Below are 20,368 nucleotides of genomic sequence, written 5' to 3'. Positions count from 1 at the left end.
ATACGGAAAAGGGTGAATCCTATACGACTTCTTCATCGCTTTTAGCAATATCAATATCTACTTCTCTAGTGTTGTTTCAGTTTGGTGGGGGGGGGGGGGGGCAGCCAGTATTTCCATCCGTTAGTGTGTCTTTCGGCACTATACATGATAATTTATTGAGGATAAAGAATCTGGTCATTATTTATCCTGAAGGGGGATTGTTGGTGAAATGGCATTTTCCCCGCACTTGCGACCAGGACAGATCTTTCGCGGTCAAAGAGTTAAAAAATATAAAAGCGTGACGAAACTCGTATACTACTTATTAATATATTTAATAGTAACAGTAAGAAATTTAAAAGCATGAAAAGTTGATACTGTGTAACCGTCTTGACGAAAGGCATATATCCGTGAATTATAATCTTAAATCTGCTAAGTAACTCTAAAGAAAACCATACTAACATTTTGGATTTGCTCTTAAACTTATCATAAAGTACCATTACGTTTTATTGAATTAGTACTAAGCAATACCACTACAATAAAAGAAATAATTCTTCATCTAATATATGCTATAAGGGTGTTAGATTGAACCATAAATTAAAACCTTTATTTCTTTTCTTTGGTTTTATTTGTTCATTAATACCGCAATGTCTTGACAAGGTTGTGTCGTTGATAGCCCAAGTTGCCAAGGGCTCGGAGTTTATGACAAAATAACAGTTACATTCTGAAGAAAACCACCGGCAATGTAACCCCTAACGAATCCAGCGTTGGTGTTCCACATTCGTACTGGGAGACACGAAAAAAGATTTACACATTTGATCACCTAAAGTTGTCGTAACATGGACGTGTAGTGGCTATTGATCAATAACAAATGCAGGTAGTGCGATCAAAGAAACTGAAAAACCAAAAGTACTGATCTCAGCTGTGGCAGAATCCTCAGAGGATAAAAAGCACTAGTAGAGTCGTCCATTGCTTGAATTAATCAGTGATTTCTTGCTGTACGTGCCAACATGACTTATTTAGTAGTACACTAATCAGTTAAAGAAACAATGCCTTAAACCACAAAACAATATTTTATTAATTTCTGCATTAATCTTTTAGTTAGCCTCCAGAACAGGTTGGAGATTAGTGGATTTTACATTCCCAAACGCATTCAGTTACGAACACGAAAACCAACAGTGAGATTGTTACCAAATCAGAAAGTGTTCCTTACTTAATGGTCAAAAGGGATAGACTGGCCGTCAAGAATAAGAGGCTTTCGCAGATACGAGAAGCAATGGGTATTTTTTTATCAATACGGACATTTTAGAATGGCACATTCGTTAAATAATAGCAGAGAAATCACATTTTAATATTATTCACATTTTCAGGAAGATCGAACATGCCTTCACTGTTTTTTCACCCCTCCTTTCAGGACGATGAGAAAGAATAGGTCAGACGAAGAAGGGTGTATGTCCTGCTGCTGAGCAAGAGCGCTAAACGATGGTAGAAGAAGATGTCCCCCAAGCTCCCTTCTTCCAAGCCGTTTGATTGAGTTCTACGACGTATCCGTTCTATGAGGGAATTCCAAATCACGTTAGAAACCTCTGGGGCTGCAGTCTTACCGTTCTTGGGAGAGATGACGCTCATCTTCTTTTCAATAATGATTGAATTCGATTTAGTTCCGAGATTAACAACGTAACAATATATAGTAAATGAGAAAACGTTCGATTACTATTGAGAATCCAACATGTTTCGTTCTGTATGCCGCGAATTTGACTCTGTCCAGGATGAATATGCCCAATTTGAGTTCATGTACTCTTCGAAAGCTAAGGAGATATTCTTCAAACACAGTGACCTCAAACATAACTATCAGAAAACCGTGAGGTCGCTGGATATCGAGAAACAGGCCGTTAAGAAGGCTTTTGAGAATGACCAGCTCCGGGCAAGGCGAGCGAGTTCGGATTATAAAAATCGAAAGGAGCAGATTGTTCAGGATAAGATTATCAATGATCTGACCAGGCAACAACTGATGAGGAATCAGAGTCCCGCATATAGGCACGAGGATGATAACAGAAAAAGACAATTGTTGTCCTCGTCCTCATTGTCTGAGGAACCACCAGCAATAGCCACTGTGGATGAAAAGGGTGATGCTACGTTTCTCAATCAAAAAGACCGCGATGCTACGTTTCTCACTCAAAAAGAAAGTGATGCTACTTTTCTCACTCAAAGGAGGCAGACGCAAAGTGCTCCACCGCGGAAAATTTCTGTTCTGAATGATCCAACTAGACCGGAAGAGACGCTGATGAGACAGCGGAAAGTGGCTCTGCAGGAAACGACGGTAAATCTGCAAAAGAAGATGGACAGCTTTCTGAACCGGATTGACCAATTTGTTAAAGGTGAACATCTACAGCCTGCCCATAAGTCAAAAGTGTCGTTTCAGTTATCGGTTCCGCCGGAAACCGAATATACGAGAAAGAAGACATTCATCAGGAGTCAGTCAGCAGCAGCGATAGTTACCAAGGCGAAGGCAGCCGATTCTAAATCCAGGCGAGACGTTCTGGAAGAGACATGTGATCCTGAGGCAAACGACAAGTTTGATGAAGATATCAAGATGTCGTCAAGTAACGGCAGACGGACTTCTATTTCCAGAGCAAGGATTGACGAACTCGTTTATGGTAAATCTGGCCCATCAACGATGGTTTCGCCCAACCCAACAACGCCGGGCGAACGCAGACGGTCTTTGACTTTTATAACGGACGCGTTGGTCCCGGAGAGACGCGAGACCCTATCAGCGTCGTCGAGGAAGAAACAAACTAAATCTAGCAAACAAATATTTTCGGAAAATAAAGAAAAAATCATGGACGCTTGGTTGGCGTTTACTTCGACTGACAATAGTTTGGAGGGAATGAAGAAGTTGGGGAGAATGGCCGCTAGGGGACGGGAGGAGTACAATGTGGCTCGGAAAAAGTCCTTGGTTAGTTCGGACGCTTATCAACAGTTTGAGAGTTTTAAGAAGCGAAGGGGTTCGTCGTCCAGGAGGGCGAGCACGGCCTCTGTTGACCGAAAGAAAAGGCACGTTTCGTTGCCAGCTTTTAGTAACGGCCTTGGTGAAAGGTTGGTCCCTAGTAATGGGTTAATGAACGACAAACTACTTCAAGGGTATACTACAAAAGAAAAGATTAAGGAAGAGCAATTTAAAGAGATAGATGTTGAAGAAACTGGCGTAGAAAAGGATGTTGACACTTGTAACTTGGATGGGAACAGTGGGGCTGCAAACACTGCAGAGATAGTTGATAAAGAAGGTGCAACAACAGAAACGAAATCGATCGAAACTTGTTTCGATGATGAAAGTAATGATGCTGATGGGGTCAATGTTGTCGAGCTCACCATACAAGCTGTGGAGGAAGCGAATGCTATGTGGAAGAAGTTACACGGCTCGGGAAAGGAGCCCAGTACAGACGGTCAAACAGGTGCATGGGTGAAAGGGGGCACGGACGGGAGAAAAAATGGAAAGGGAAGCCCGTCAGAGTTTCGGAGAAAGGGGATAGTGGTGAAAAAACCCCAGTAATCAGATGAATTTACAATTTAAATGAAGGTCATTGGGTGATGAATGGACTGACTCGGCAGTCAAGGTTTTTCTGGCTTGCATAAATGTTTGCGACAAATATATCTGAATATACACTCCTCGAAATAAAGGTTTTGAGCTTCTGAAGGTCGTTTTCCGGCCAACACACATATGCACCCCGTGGGGCCAATGCGCTCTTTGGGAGTGCATTAAAGGTTTTTCAAAAGCTGAAAAACCTTTATTTCTAAGAATGTACGCTATGCTCTGTGGTATTTGAAATTTTGAAGAAAAAAATTAAACCGGATAGGCCTACAAACATGATCGAAAATCGTAACACACCTCGCCATGAAATGTATCAGAAGGAAAGTACAGTTTTTTGGTAGATCAACTTAAAATTTTCTTGAGACTAACTTTCGACACTGCTGTCTTCTTCAAAGGGTTAAGGTTGTCGTTTTTTACTTGTTCGGGGCTGTCCTTACAGTATGAATTTCCACGATAATAAATCACTACTACAATTATAGTTTGTTACTCAACTCCTTCTACATCCTTCAACGGACTAGATGCTAAAACGTCGCCTTCTTTCCACGAAGACCTCGCCCTTGATTGAGGCTTCCTCGAAAGCCTTGCGAATGAGAGTGTGAATGAGATTCTCATGCACTGAAAACTTCGCCTGTGAAAGAGGATTCGTCAAGCCCGCACCTCAATCCCCTTATTATACTTGGAATCAGGGAGGTTCTAACCCTTACTTGTGGGAAAAGTTAAGCTAAATGCGATGAAGAACTTATTCTAACCGCACAACCGTATCTGCAAAGCAGCCTTGTCTTTCAAAAAAAGAAATAACCTAATTCAACAGGCGCGCACATGCACGAAGCTGGGCGCGGGAAATTTGAATATCCCGCCATATTTACTTGGGCGCCTCCAAACTCCCAACGGAATTTTGTTAACCAACCGGAAATCACGTGTGGACAGCTGACCCGGAAGAAAATAAACAAAAATATTCTGTTTTTTCACGTTTCTGCCTCAATCCACCTTCTTTTCAACAGTAAGGATGAGTTCTCTTATTTTTCATTTATAAGTGCTTCAAACTGAAGGAAGGATATTAATTATACGTGAAGTTTTGCACACGTATGACCAGTCTAAAAATTGACTGCACCATGTATCATACGAGCTGATGCATGCATATTGCAATACAGCGTGTCCCAAAAAGGTTGTCCATGACATATGTCACATTGTTTTAAAATGCCGTATTATGCGCTTTCTAACATTTGAGATGGTTGCTCCATCACTGACAGCACACACAGTGATGCTGTGGCTGCATGCATGACACTCGCACTGACAGATGACAGATGTCCGTGACCAGGTCACCAGCAAGTGACAGCTAGCCTAAAACGCCTCAGTGTTGTTATAATATTAAGTGTATGTGTGTCATGACACTGATATGATGACACTTGTGCATGCTAAATGCTGCCTGCTGTCGTTCTCTGCTTGGCTTGTTAAATAGTCAATTCCACACCAGGAGGAGGAAACCCACTGCTAGCCCCATTTAGTACAGCAAATGCATAACCATGCATTACACTACAGGTATAGGCTATCTCAAAAAGTACAAGTAAAGTGCTCTTCAAACTTGGCACATGTGATTGGACCCAAACACAGATACAAAATATGCCATTGGAATGCAAAAAATGGATGCAACTACATCAAATATCAAATATCAAAATGTCAAAATATCAAATATCAAAATTTTTAATCCTTCGTCTATAGAAAAGTTTGAGAAAAGCTTAGACAACACTCCCAGGATGCCTGGCAGGTGTCCCATAGGATCTAAAAGTTTATATTCTAAAAATTCTATTGTTAAAGTGTATAGAACAATGGAAAAACGTTGCAGTTGCATCTATTTTTTTTACAATCAAATGGCATATTTTGTATCCTTATTGGGGTTCAATCACATGTGCCAAGTTTGAAGGGCACTTTACTGGGACTTTTTTCAAGATGGCCTATACCTGTCTTGCATTTGCTGTACTAAATGGGGCTAGCAGTGGCTTCCTCGGACTGGTGTGAAATTGACTATAATTGGAACAGGATATCCTTAAAAATGTCTAAACCTTTCATTACAGACATCACCCTTCTTCCTTCACAGGTTTTCTGTACACAATGTGATAATGAGTGAGATACAGAGGTCACAAGACTATCAAAGTTTCCGGAGCACTGTGCCTCAGAAGAGGGTGAGTTCAGAACAAAGAATCCACTAAGTGCTTGAAGAAGTCATGATTATGCCGACAATAAAAACAACAGACATTCAGAACGTTGTATATACCATTACCAATAAGTACAGTACTGATACTTCCAAAAATGAAACACTTATAATTTATATCTTTGGTTATGGAAGTTTTGGGTCTGCTTTCAGGAGGTATTCCTTCAACAATGTTCAGCTGAAAAAGCCTCTTAAAATGTTGCAAACACTTGGAAATCTTGATGATAATAGATTTCTGGTAGTTTCTTTTAATAAAAAAAAAGTCAGATGTGTTTAGCTTCAAGTTCAAGTCCATCATGTTGTGATCACTTCAACATTCCCATTACCTAGTGAGTAAGTTAACAGTACTAGAGGTACACCTATCATGTCCTATTTAACTATTTTTAGCTCTGTGTGGATGATGATCCCACTAAAGTCTGGGTACTTTATGATGCTGGACCTAAAAGTATTCGGTGCCCTGTGATATTTCTACCCCCAGCCAGTGGCACGGCAGACATTTTCTTCAAACAGATGTTGTCCTTATCATCACTAGGTTATCGGGTCATTTCGGTGAGTCCAATTTACTAATAAATACTAACTTTGAGACATTCTCCCAGAATGGGAGTATCATGTACATGTATGTGGAACTAGCTAGACAAATAAAACACTCAGAAATGGATGTTCTTCCAAGCATTGTAGAGTTCAGCAGGAATAGTAAACTTGTCAAGGAAATGGCAGTAGAGATGACCTGATTTCTTTTAAGGCGTGAATCAGATTCAGTAATTGTCTTCATGTAATTGCATGTGAAATAGTTTCGGTGCAATATGTTGCATTCTTTTCTAATATAATGTTCGACAGTGCTGAATAGTTTGTTGAAGTCTCAGTTGTTTATGTAGTCCAGTCACAGATATCATTATATCAAGAAAAAATGTCTACTCCAGGTCATGATCTGAATTTGAACATGTCCTATGATGAGAAGAGCATTTTAGTGTTGGTTAGGTCATGGTGAACAGGTACTTTCGGAGTTTTTATTTCATGTAGGCCTACCTGTAGTGTGCATGATTCTTTGCTATCTGTATGTCATGAGGACATGCACATGATGTGTTATGAACATCACTTTTAGCAAAATGGTCAATGACTAAATCAGTGAATGACTTATAATTGCTTAAATGTATTACTGTAAAAACCAACAAATAGAAATTATCCGGTGTATTACCTTTGAATCCATAGTAATGGCTATCTTGTCTCAATTAGTGTGCAACTTCAAGAATTAGACAAAAAAGGGTTGTAGAATAGAATTAGAAGTAGACTTCTTTTTTGCATTGAAAAAAGAAGAATTGAATAGTTTTGATGGTACTGGGAGGGTGAAAGGCACCATCAGTTGCAGACAGTATTGTACTTTATGACATGATTCTTCATTCAGGTTGAGTTTCCAGTCTTTTGGAACATACCAGACTGGTGTGATGGCTTCAGAAAACTCCTCGATCATTTGCAATTAGACAAAGTAAGTTAACGTTCTAGATTTTTATCATCTCTTTAGATACAGATGTACGTCAAGTGCGTTCCGCTTGTGGAACTACCTACATGTAGATTGCAAGATGACGTCTTTGCTTGATGCTCTTTCCAAGAGAGAGTCGTACGGTATTTTTGGAATGGCCATGCTGTGTTGTTTCCAAAGATGAATGACTTGTCTTGACTTCCTCAAGCTGTCTTCAAGAAAATGCAGGACAGGTAATTAACTGTGGCAACTCTGCTCAAGAGGAACCCAAATGGGTGACAGGTTTTTCTGAGAACTGTAAACTTCGTTAAATTTCAGGTTCATCTATTTGGTGCTTCCCTCGGTGGATTCCTTGCTCAGAAATTTGCTGAATATACTTACAAAGCGCCCAGAGTACACTCCCTGATACTCTGCAATGCTTTCGTAGACACGGCTGTCTTTCAGCAGTCAACATCTGCAAACACGTGAGTACCTAATTCTGCAACCAATTTTCTCTTGTGTATGTTGCTGCTGATGATGAACTGAATTTCAAAAGGTTTGAAGTTTGAAGTCATGGTAATTTATTTTCAATCAGTCTGGTCCTTACTGAATTATTAGGGAGGTACTCGTATCTGCTCTCAAAAAAATTTCTCAATAACTTTGGACAGCTTGAACTACACAGTATTGTAAGCATTTACTTGGGTGCTTTGGCTTTTCATTCATTTCTGTTTATGTGTGCGGAGCAGACCCTCCACAAGTACAAAACATGAAATGATTTTAAACAATTTTCAGATTCTGGGTCCTACCGGCATTACTGCTGAAGAAAATGGTGATGGGGAACTTTGAAAGAGGTGCTATGGATAGTGATATTGCTGATTCAGTCGATTTTATGGTCGATAGGGTAGGTGTTCTTCATAACATTCACTCTATCAGAAAGTCAGTCCTGCTCGTCTTGTGTACTTCATTTTGTTCTGAATCTCCGGCCTGTCTTTGGACGTTTGGCCTTGTAGATTGACACTTGTTGAAATTGGAGAATAGGTCTGAATATGTACGTTACAGAATCAGCTGTACTTCTAACCTTGCACCTGTGGCCCTTTTCACCTGCAAGCAAGGTTGCTCATTTCAATCAACTAACTTTCTTTTTTCTGGCAAATTGATTGATTGATTGATTGATAATGCCATGTCATCAAATTGACCAGTACGAATGTAGGTTAACTGATGTGTAATTTGAATGCACTCACTGGCATAAACATATATTTTTATTACTTTTTCAGTTGGATGGTCTTTCACAGAATGAACTTGCTTCAAGACTCACACTAAATTGTATGAATGCCTATGTAGAACCCCAAAAGCTCACGGATATGAACATCACTCTTATAGATGTAAGTCAGTACCTGTATATACATCTCGCATTATAATGCATCCCTCCTTAATCCTTTGGTCAGACATACATCATATCAACATTCTTCTCATGTGTCTCCTGTGTTTGCGTTGTCAACATCAAGAAAAATGAAATGTTGCTTCATCAAATTTAAATACAGTTGCGCATGTCTCATTTCATTAGTTGGCTTCAAATTTTCCGAAGTACCAGGCCCCTGTACCCTCAAATGACAGTTTTAAAACAACATTTTCGTGATGTTTCAGGTGTATGATCAGAGTGCCCTGTCTCAGACTGTTCGAGAAGAAACGTACAAGTGTTACCCCGACTCTAAAAGGGCTCATCTTAAATCAGGTGGCAACTTTCCATACCTGAGCCGGAGTGATGAAGTCAATGTGTATATAAGGGTAAGTTGATGGCAGTATTGAAGTTTCAGGCATCCTTAGTAAATAGCTTGTTTGTCGTTTCCCTAACTAAAGATTTATTGACCAAACTAGCAATCGGTCAGAGAGAAATAAAGGTTGCGTCACCATTTTGAATATGTTGCGAGATATAGCCTAGAGTTCTGGAAGCATCCATAGTTCCTTACATTCTTACCAGAAATGTTGCTTTCCCAAGACTTATGGGTAAAAGAAATTCCGTGCACTACATGATTAGACTATCAAGACCTGTTAACCAGACAATTGGAACAAATGCTGATGAAAAATCCTTTAAAACCTTTATACTGGTACTTGTAGAAATAGGTCATGAGACTGCATATACACCTGGGATTCATTGAAGTGGCGGCCCAATAGGATATGAAGTAAGCATTTTGGCTCTTCATCAAAATATAATGATTTCTACCTTCCAGATACACTTGCAACCATTCCAAGGAACAAAATACAGTGCTGTAGAACAATCTGAGGAGATTGAGGCAGCATGTGGTGAGGCGAGAGCGTCTTCCGGTAATGGATCAGATGAGGGGGATTCAGGGCCATTATAGAACTTAAAAAGACAATGAACTGACTGTTTGTGTTTACATAAATCCACAAAGGAATCCAAGCACTGTAAATTTATACTTCTTGCGGACAGTTTTCTGTTCAGGATGTAACTGGTTTTGTTTACAGCCTCTGAAAGGGAAGTACTCGGCTTGTTCAGATATAAAAATTCAGAATGTAAAAATATACAATGTAGATATTTATTCATCTCTAAACAATTTTTTGATTTGTGGTTACACCATAAAAAGGAATTATTTTTCTCCGGCCCGAAAGCTCTCGACCGTACTAAAGCCGAAGAAAATCCACTCGTGTAATCTGATGACAATGACAAAACCATCTGCCAAGATTTTTTGCACCACCTTCTTTTATATGTCTAGGCTGCAACAGCCAAGTTATTTGTATTGTATGAACTGTATCTAGTACATCTCCATCAAAAAGTGCCATAGCCATTCGTCATAAGAACATAAAAGCAGGTGATAATTTTCTGAGATGACAAGGTTTTGGCATGCTTTTCTCAGTTATGAATTTCAAGTTTTCACATGACAATGCCTTGATAATTGACAATGCCTCCTGGCTGATTTTACAGCAACACAGCGAAGGTTGTGTGTGTGTTGTGTGCACAAAGTGACTAGGTCTGGGGGATGTCCTGTGGTCTCCCAAGTTAGCCGGTCCTCTCTTCTCATAAGACCAGTCAACTCCCTGACCACAGTATTCACTGAACTTAGAGCTTTTACATTACTGTTTATTCATCCACCAGCCATCGTAATTTACAGGCTAGTTGGTCCTGTACAGTTGTGATGTAATGGAAGATATTACTAAAGTGATTCTGCCAGGAAAGTGACAATGCCTCCTAGCTGATTTTACACCAATACTTTGTGTAAATACAGTGGACCCTCCCTTAGCAGACACCTCCCTATTAAGGACAACCTCTCTAGTATTAAGGACACTAGTTTTGGTCCCAGATTGGTTGTTCCATTGAATTTGAACTCCCCAATCAGGACACCTCTCTATTAAAGACAGCACTTGTCAGTCCCATGGGTGTCCTTAATAGAGAGGTTCTACTGTACAATTTTCTCAAATCTGCTTCGATTGTAGCATTTTAGAACTTTAGCATCGATTCTAAATATAAAATATGACTGAACTTCTTTGCTTTCTTCACACAAATCTTATAAGCTTATCTGATATTGTTCAATTAGATAGTGTTCATATTGACATAGTAATTGTTTCATTAAGTGTCTTTTCCACTTGCCATGTTATCAAGCAATGAAACAGGTACAAGTTTATATATTGATTCAATTCGCATACTAACTAATACCAATAACCATGCCGCACTGTACCGGCTATCACATTTGTAGCTTTTATGCCAGACAATGATTCAAATGAGGATCATAGATTTATTGTCTATGTATATTGAAATAATGAGCATTTCATATGAAGCGGCATTTGTCACTCAAGTTTAAAATTTAGTCGTAACGGCGGCGGTTTCCCGCTACGGTGAAATCAGTCAGTAAATGCCAAGTATGCTCAGTGGTACGTCACTGAACAATAGGTTTCTTGTAATCCAATCTTTCAAGTTAAAGGAGGAGTGCTTTAAGATAATGCTGGGCCTCTACTTATAATGATAACAGTAACAGAATTCCAACATAGATGACACTACAGATATACTCCCGAAAATGTGCTCTGTTTGTAGACAGATTGTGTGCATTTTCTGCACAGCACACTTCATTAGTGTTGGCATTACCTTGAGCCACTCCCCCTACTGTATATGACTTTTTTACATAAAATGGAGTGTTATCAATTAACTTTGGATGGTTTTCGATTATTATTTTGGCAATGAGAATAAATCAACATAATTTTGAAAGATGTTTTTAGAGACTTTTCTTTCACCCAGTTGACACATACTTTGTATTCAGAGTTTGTCTTCGAGATTAAGGCTGGAGGGATGCTTGGAGGATTACGTGTCTCTTGTTGAAGTATTGTTTGAATCTGAAATAACCTTTGTCAACAATGACCATCTTGGGCTGTTAAGTTCTAAGGCCTTGTCTTCCCATCCATTGATTGAGGGATGAAATCCTTGAGCCAGGATGGAGAGAAATCAACTTTAAATCCAAACCGTCCGATCATGAGTCCGAATGAAAGAGAGTGTGGTTAAAAAGCTCCTTTATGTTTCCACCTTCATTATGTTTCATATTCATATACATATATATATATACTTCAAGATGTGTATTGTGAATTCCCTTATTACACATCCTTGAACCACCTGCGCTCTGGCCAGGTCATAAGGACGGCTGATATTTCAGAACCTTGTATGTCAAGATGCACGGTGTTGAAACAGTTTATAGACCTACCGCCCATGACCCTTGACCTTTAAAGATGGCTGCCTACAGGGTGACCCATGCTTTCTCACAAGCAACGAATGTTTTGCGATATACCTCAGTAAGTATGAGTCAGATGATGCCGATTTACAAGTGTAAATGAAGATGATGGTCTACTGATCAAATTGAGCCTAAGTAATCGGTATTTCATATCTTAATTGTTGAATTTACACCCTTCAAACAGACGTGGTGATGTAGCATGTTCTGGAATATGACAAAATGTACAGACTACAGGGAGTCCTGTACATTGATACACTAGGTTTCGTAATGCTCGATGTACCTGCTAGATATATTGCAAAACAGGCTGGTCTTCAGCATTGCATCAGGCACTATTGATTTTAACAATGTTTGAAGTGTATTTTAAATTAAAGCTGACCATAGCAACTATGACTTCGAGTCGACTTGAATACTACAATCAAGATGTACAGACCGGGGGAGCTGGCTGTACGTACCCATAAGTCTTTGCGGTAGTCTCGCGCGTACCGGATATAACCCATCAAGCTTTTCTCCTTCAGAGAAATACTGCGTTGCGCTCAAGTGCCTTATAAGGCTGTGAACAAAATTAACGTTCGACCAATGAGAAAGCCACATTACCCTGCATACGAGGTTGGACGCGTGATCACTAAATGACAAGTAAAAATAGAATCAGACCACATGTTTCTATATGTCAGAATGCTGCCGTTTGCGCTGTAGTACACGTGTGTTGTCCAAATTTTCGATTTCAAGCAAGTTTAAGGCCAACCTCGTGTCCACCAGACTAATGCATAATTGGCAGTTGAGCGCAACGCAGTATTTCTCTGAAGGAGAAAAGCTTGATAGGTTATATCCGGTACGCGCGAGACTACCGCAAAGACTTATGGGTACGTACAGCCAGCTCCCCCGGTCTGTACATCTTGATTGTCGTATTCTGTTCTGTGACCTTCTGACTGATCAGTGATCTTGCGTTTGAAGGAATACACATGTATGTATAGCCTACCATGATACCGTGGCCGTCTGATGAGTATGCGATCCAGATGCTCTCTCGGTCTTGGCCCACCCTGGTTGCAGGGCCAGGGGCAGCCTGGCCGCTTTGATTGATGTGGCACATCACCCATCACATGGCACTGGCTTGATACATAACAATTAACATGATTGATGGTTGATGAGCAAGATGAAAGTGCATCTTCTTATGCATATAATCATGGAGGTATAAATAATTTATACCTCCATGATATAATGTAATTCTATATGAACCCTTTACTACATTGTATGTATAGGGGTTCATTGTTAAAGCAAGTGATTAATGGTTCAGCCATCCATAAAGCCATAATCAAAATAGAGAGGGCATAGGGGTCCAGATAAAGAAGGAATGAGATTATTCGCCGTTTAAAATTTGGCTGGTGTTTTAAGCTGACCTCAAAGAGATACACCCCTGCAGTGAAAATACCCTAAAAAGATAAGGAAACCCTCTCTCATTTCCATTCTTCTTTCAGCCTAATTGAATGCAGTAAATATTATTGAAATTATCCTTTTTAGGTGCGGGGCTTGTCAGTATCAACTAATCAACAAAGTATACCTTCATCATACATTAGAGGCAATGGCCAACTTGATGTTCGACTATTTCCGGTAAGTGATCCTCCCATACAGTAGCGAAGAGTTGAGCTTACTATTTTTCGCTTTAAACAGTTTTTAACATCCTATATATGATCAAGCAAACACTTTAAAAAAGACAAAGGTTGTGTTGTGCATTGCATACTGCCAAGGCCAATGATCAGGACATGATGTTTAGGACTTTGAGTTATCTTCTCTGTCTTACTCAAACTTTTAATGACACTGTGCTCAGCTCGTACGATGTAACCAAGGTCTTGGTGGCTGTATTACTTAATATAACACATAGATTTGAGTCATCTCTGATACCACTTTCATTTGAAGGACACCTTGCATGTATTGTCTAAACACTAACTTATGTTTCAGATTCGGTCCATGTCAGGAGGGGGTGGAAAACCAAGAAGTTTTATTGCACAATTTATTGACAATATCAGACAGGATATCTCAAAAAATAAGGAGATGAAGGTAATTTTTAGGCCTATTTCTCGATGAAACCTGGGCCATTAGAGCCTTTGCTTGCCGAGAGGTTTGATGGAGTAATGAATAAAATATAAGAAACACAGATGTATAAGAATTAGATCTCAAAGCTGCATTCAACTGACTAAACCTCACTTATTGAATTTGTGTGCTCTAAAAATTTGGACAAAGAAGCCTCTTGCCACGTAAAACACTTTTTTATATGTTTTTATTTTCAGGACAGTTTGTCAAAATTTCGTGAAGAAGCCCAGAAGTTGGAAGAATCAGAAGCCCTTAAGGATGCTCGGAGGAAATATGTAAGTGACAGTATGACTTTACCGGTACTCCGAAGTCAGAGCTTGTTTCAGATGAGTGGAGAAAAGCAGGTTTATCCTCAATAGAATTATAATAGTCAATATTTGCAAAGTGCTCTTGCCCACATTTGAAATCTGAAAAATGTATTTTTTGGCTGGACTTTGATTACTAGTTGTTGCAAAATTTATCACAGAAAAATTTATGATGTTAAAATATAAGACTAGTTGCATGGAACTTTGAAAATATTTTACTTGAGAATGCTACCTGTCATAAGTAATTCTTTAGTTATTTTAAAATGCAACATTTTCAGGAGAAAATTGAGTCTGAGACTGTGAAAGGGTCTGCAGTTATAAAAGAGAGACTGTCGGAGATAAAGGATAAAGTTCAAGAGGTAAGTTCGGGACTGGTTCAAGTGATCACTCAAGGCTATTGCCAAGGCATGTATGTCAACCTGACTGAGGCAAAATGATAGTATTAGGTCATTTATCAATGGTATTCGGATGTAGTTCTAGGGCTGTATCCTTTGGATTAGTTGGTTGCTTGTTTGGGCTTTTAAATTGATATGAAGACCTTTTCCATGCCACTTAGCTTGTGTTCCTCTCCATAAACCATATAATAGCTCTACTTTTTTACTTGAAGTTTATCACATGGAAATATATTTACGTATTTTCAGACAGTTGAAGAAGTCCAGAAGACAGAGATTGGTAAAAAGGCTGGGGAGTTTACAAGTTCTGTTGGAAGTGCAGCTGGGAAAGCTGCAGAAAGTTTAGGAAAATCTGGTGAACAAATTGCACAGAGTCAGGTTTTTAAGACCGTCAGCCAGGTAAGTGAGAACAATTTTTTTCATGAAAGAGAAGGCCTGGTACTTCTTGACTCATTGGCAGTAACTTGGATAATGGGGGGCATCTTGCAATAAGACCAAATCCAGAGTGGGTCAGATGCTTGATTTGAGGTCAGGTTGGGGGAACCATGGGAAAAATTGGGGAATTAAATTTGTAGTTTGACAACCTAAACTGATAAAGCGGTCTACATGAGGTGTTCCGTGTCATACAATTGAAAAAGAAAGTACATGTACTTCGATGATCTTTTCAGGGTGTCGTTAGTATAAAACAAGAAATAGATGAAACTACTCTTCAGCGAGCCAGAATTTATAAAGCACCAGGTAAGGCATATTTCTAGATGTTTAATTTTTCATTGTGCAACCAATTCAGAGATGCTTTTGCAAGAAAGGTGATTTGGTTTGTAATGTCTTTAGAATGAGTAGATTGGATGGACGTGTATAACTTGTAGTAGTTTAAAGGTTGTGCTCAATGAAACCTTCCTTCGTTTTGCAATGATTTTTAATCGAATTTCAATATCGACTCGGTCAAATTAGTATTTATTCTTGATGTTTTTTTCAGCCAAGTTAAAAAAGCGGAAACAGCGGGGATCTTTAGGGGAAAAAGAAGACAAGCCATTGGAGGCAGATGAGTAAGTTGAATGATCTATTTTTTGTTTTACTTTTACTGTGTTAAATGTTATCGCAGCATCAGTCGTCGAGTAATGACACAATGGGTGATATGAATAAAGACTAGCAAATGCTTTTACTTCAATTTTGTACAGAAAGGCCTAGTGTAAATGTACATGGAGTTTTAGATAAAAGCATTTGCTAGTCTTTATTCATATCACCCCATGTCTTCGGCCGAAATAGGTTGTTCATCAACTGCATGTTGTTTCCACAATAGAAGTTCTCTATTAAGGACCTCACACCCTTTGGATGGACAGATGCTGTCCTTCGGAGAGATGGCCTACTTGCTTGCTAATCCCATATTTTTCACTTGCAGAGAAACAATTGGCATGGTGTTACACAAAGATTCTAAATGGTTTGAAAGTTGGCAGAATTTCAAAGATAATAATCAATATGTTAACAGTAAGTATGTAGGCTTCTTAGGGAATGTTGTGTATCAGAATGTTCTATTTGACACCATGGTGATTCGACCTTCTCAACCTGAGTTTGTTGTGTATCAGAATGTTCTATTTGATACAATGGTGATTCGACCTTCTCAAGCTGAGTTTGAGTCCAACGTGAGGCTTCTTTGGGAATGTTGTGTATCAGAATGTTCTATTTGACACAATGGTGATTCGACCTTCTCAACCTGAGTTTGAGTCCAACGTGAGGCTTCTTAGGGAATGTTGTGTATCAGAATGTTCTATTTGACACAATGGTGATTCGACCTTCTCAACCTGAGTTTGAGTCCAACGTGAGGCTTCTTAGGGAATGTTGTGTATCAGAATGTTCTATTTGACACAATGGTGATTCGACCTTCTCAACCTGAGTTTGAGTCCAACGTGAGGCTTCTTAGGGAATGTTGTGTATCAGAATGTTCTATTTGACACAATGGTGATTCGACCTTCTCAACCTGAGTTTGAGTCCAACGTGAGGCTTCTTAGGGAATGTTGTGTATCAGAATGTTCTATTTGACACAATGGTGATTCGACCTTCTCAACCTGAGTTTGAGTCCAACGTGAGGCTTCTTAGGGAATGTTGTGTATCAGAATGTTCTATTTGACACAATGGTGATTCGACCTTCTCAACCTGAGTTTGAGTCCAACGTGAGGCTTCTTAGGGAATGTTGTGTATCAGAATGTTCTATTTGACACAATGGTGATTCGACCTTCTCAACCTGAGTTTGAGTCCAACGTGAGGCTTCTTAGGGAATGTTGTGTATCAGAATGTTCTATTTGTCACAATGGTGATTCGACCTTCGCAACCTGAGTTTGAGTCCAACATGTGTTGTGTTTACACCAAAAGGCTGTGTCAATTGTAAAAGCTTGCTGCACTTGGCTATGTGCACATAAGTACATGTAGATCGGCTGGTACAGTACAAGAGTATGGGTCCATGTACGTGAAAGAAATGCACTGTAACTGTGTAGTTATAATTCTAAATGGCAACGTTATTTCTTCCTTTCAGAAATGTTTGACTTGAAAATGAAGTATGATGAAAGTGACCATGTATTGATTAGAGCAACCAGAACATTTACAGACAAGATGTCTGAACTTTTTGGTAAGAACTTTTTATATGTAGATGATAATGAGTTAAAGTGTCAGTGTATCCTGAGAAAGTCTGATTTCCAGTACCATTACATGTAAGTTACATTTTATTACTGTGTAGATAGAGATTTTAAGAAATATGTTTTTCTTTATAGGTGGCGTTTTTTCCAAAACGGAAATGTCTGAAGTCCTCACAGAAATATGCAAGATGGACCCAAATTTTGACAAAGAATCCTTCATCAAAGAGTGTGAGCAAGAAATAATACCAAATGTTTTAGAGGCAATTGTAAGAGGAGAATTAGAGATTCTTAAAGATTGGTGCCATGAAGCTGTAAGTATAATGACTCAAAACAAACTTGTTAAATGTTTGAAACTTGTGACCTTGGGTTAGTTCCTTTACCTTGATTGCCATGCCCTTTGAATGAGACAAATAGAGACAGACAGACAGACCCATAGACATCATTTTAAATATATCCTCTTCTAATTTCAGCCGTACAATGTCATTTCCCATCCTATCAAACAAGCCCTGGGCATGGGCTATAAACTAGATTCCAGAGTATTAGATGTGACGAATGTAGATGTGAGTATCAACGGTTTGAGTTTTCTGTGTGTGTATGTTTCCTCTTGTCTAACTCAAGCATGATTAATTTCAACGAACCTTTCCTTGAAATGAACAAGACATTTCAGTTTGCAATATTAAAGCAGAAACATTGAGCCTGAGTCAGATGCTGGTGAAAAAATATTCGAAATAGAATTTTCAGGTACATGAAGGTGCTGGAGAGAAAGCTTACATTGATTGGAAAGAGGACTAACTCCTAGTCTGTGCTGTGATGTCTACAGTTGTCGTGTAAGTTTCTATCTTCTTTCAGATTGCTGCCGGTAAGATGATGGAACAGGGTCCCATGCTAGTCATCAGTTTCATTGCTCAGCAGATCATGTCTGTCCGGGATAAGGCTGGTCAGCTGGTCGAGGGAGATCCAGTAAGTTTTACTAGCGTAGTACCTCAAAATATCCATATTCAAGACACAAGGTTTAAAAACTCCATGACTGTTTTCTCCTTGGTTTAGTTAGTAGACTAGAGTTCAGAACGTAAGGTTTATAGCTTAGTATGTGGGTTAGACATGTGGAGATACATCTAGAACCTTTTCTGTTGAAAGAAATCTTTCTATCTGGGCAATTGTTTTAGACAATGAACTGGACGTTTTTTCAATATTTTTCTTATTCGAGATTTTATCTTTCAGGAGAAAATTCAGAGAGTCATGTACGTTTGGGCATTGTGTCGAGACCAAACTGAGCTTGATCCGAAAGCTGCTTGGAAAGTGATGGACATTTCAGCTAGTGCCTCAGAACAGTGGCTTTAGAGAAGAACACTACAGTACATGTGTTATGCATTGATGTGTACCATACATTGGTTAAAACAGCAAGGACTGCCAATATCTTTGACTGGCTTTGGCAGCAATATCCCATCCACAACTTTGTTTTGTTGAATACATGTAGATGTTACCAAGAATTCATGAAGACTTCATTCTTGATGTTGCTTGCTGTAAAAATCTTATGTTTACTGCTTGTACATGTAAGAAAGAAAGTGATGTTGGACACAAGATGGCAGACCCCGATGAAATTGATTAAAACTGGAACGAAAGGAACATTCAGCATTCGTGATTCTTCCTGTGGGTTTTTAGGTTGGCTTGCTGTGAAATATTTGTTAAGATTCTGTTAATAGTACATTCTGGTATTGTGTACATGATGAATTATGTATGGAAGATTTGTTTACAGAAAATAGATAGAATACTCATATTTTTCCTTCTTGGTTTCGTTGTATCTATATCTATAGCGTACACAATCTAAAGACACACTTCTGCATTCCATTCACTCTCCACCCTCCAAATAGGCTCCACAAATGCCAAGAAGCAACAGTCCTATAAATTGCCACCCCTCTTCAACTGGGACCCTGAGTCACCCAGGGTGAAAGGAATCGTGGCATATCTCGGCACAACATATCTCAAATTCGTCCCCAGTCCCTGGTTGGTTGTGATCCCCACTTCCGAAGAGAGGTGCAAATGTCCTTTTACCTTGCATCTTCAGCTAGAGCTTCAAGGCCTTGTTCGAGCTTCCCTATTACTGAAAGAAGTAGCAAGGATCGTGTGCCCCATGCTGAAAATCATAAAGGTCAGGAGGTCCCTTTACAAGGAAGGCTTGCTTGACAACTGGTTCCCGTAACTTACTCCAGACATTGGGTGACATGAATTAAGACTAGCAAATGCTTTTATCTAAATCTCCCTGTACATTTACGCTAGGCATTCCTGTACAAAACTGAAGTAAAAGCATTTGCTAGTCTTTATTCATATCACCCGTTCCATTCTTATATTAAATATTACTGACATCCCTCCCAGGCCTGCCAAGGCAATGTGGAAGTCTATGTCTCATTTTACTCCATGTAGATGTAGCTGTCTCAGTTAAGCCATGGTTTTGAGAAACATCTGTGATTGTGACATTCGAGACTTGTGACATATCTTTTCATAATTATTATATGATAGGAATAGTTCCTTGGACATGCACACTTACTCATCGTGACATTGTAATTACAAGAGAAGATTTAGTCCTTGTGATTTGGGAAAGACAAGGCACACTGGTTGGGCCATCTGCAATGAATGACTGGCTCACTTGGTTGTGGTTTCAATACAACTGCTGACTGGTATTGACACTGCAGGGACATGTCAGAACTGCTGCAGAACGACATGTCAGAAACGAGAGTATGGAAGTAGAACCTTCAGTGTTTGTGACATGGCAGGGATACTTTGATATGACCCACTGGTTGTGCAGTGGGTGGTGGCTTTATATCTCACATGACTCCATTAAGGAGGAATACTGTGTAGATATACATATGCCAGAGGAGGAGATACTTCATCGGAAGACATTCTTACTGGTTGTGACATGGTCAGGTGTAGCTGCTATGTGTCTTTACATGGTTGTGAAGTTGTAGAAATCTCGAAAACTTTATGAGATGACATACTGCTTG

The 20,368-nt window shown here is 39.3% G+C and overlaps 3 protein-coding genes across 3 annotated transcripts; all 3 read left to right on the top strand.

Moving 5' to 3' along the window:
• Positions 1-1,705: 1,705 nt before the first annotated feature.
• LOC135499487 (micronuclear linker histone polyprotein-like) lies at positions 1,706-3,526 on the top strand. Its single transcript, XM_064790260.1, has one exon. The coding sequence runs from the start codon at positions 1,706-1,708 to the stop codon at positions 3,524-3,526; it is 1,821 nt and encodes a 606-aa protein (XP_064646330.1).
• Positions 3,527-4,477: 951 nt separating this feature from the next.
• LOC135482587 (maspardin-like) lies at positions 4,478-11,446 on the top strand. Its single transcript, XM_064762749.1, has 9 exons — positions 4,478-4,565; positions 5,661-5,745; positions 6,162-6,323; positions 7,177-7,257; positions 7,570-7,715; positions 8,023-8,131; positions 8,505-8,612; positions 8,875-9,015; positions 9,459-11,446. Exons 2-9 carry the CDS (start codon positions 5,683-5,685, stop codon positions 9,588-9,590), a joined length of 942 nt encoding a protein of 313 aa, XP_064618819.1. The 5' UTR covers positions 4,478-4,565; positions 5,661-5,682; the 3' UTR covers positions 9,591-11,446.
• A 512-nt stretch (positions 11,447-11,958) lies between these two features.
• Positions 11,959-19,146, top strand: LOC135499481 (mitochondrial import inner membrane translocase subunit TIM44-like). Its single transcript, XM_064790245.1, has 14 exons — positions 11,959-12,021; positions 13,476-13,565; positions 13,914-14,012; positions 14,243-14,320; positions 14,629-14,709; positions 14,992-15,141; positions 15,411-15,480; positions 15,719-15,788; positions 16,142-16,227; positions 17,270-17,362; positions 17,505-17,680; positions 17,840-17,929; positions 18,219-18,329; positions 18,591-19,146. The coding sequence occupies exons 1-14, from the start codon at positions 11,959-11,961 to the stop codon at positions 18,708-18,710; spliced, it is 1,377 nt and encodes a 458-aa protein (XP_064646315.1). The 3' UTR covers positions 18,711-19,146.
• Positions 19,147-20,368: the final 1,222 nt, after the last annotated feature.

This window comes from Lineus longissimus, chromosome 2 (genome assembly GCF_910592395.1).
Source record: "Lineus longissimus chromosome 2, tnLinLong1.2, whole genome shotgun sequence".
In the NCBI taxonomy this organism is placed as follows: Eukaryota; Metazoa; Nemertea; class Pilidiophora; order Heteronemertea; family Lineidae; genus Lineus; species Lineus longissimus.
Note: the sequence above shows the minus strand (reverse complement) of the source record. Positions and strands in the feature narration are given on the sequence as shown.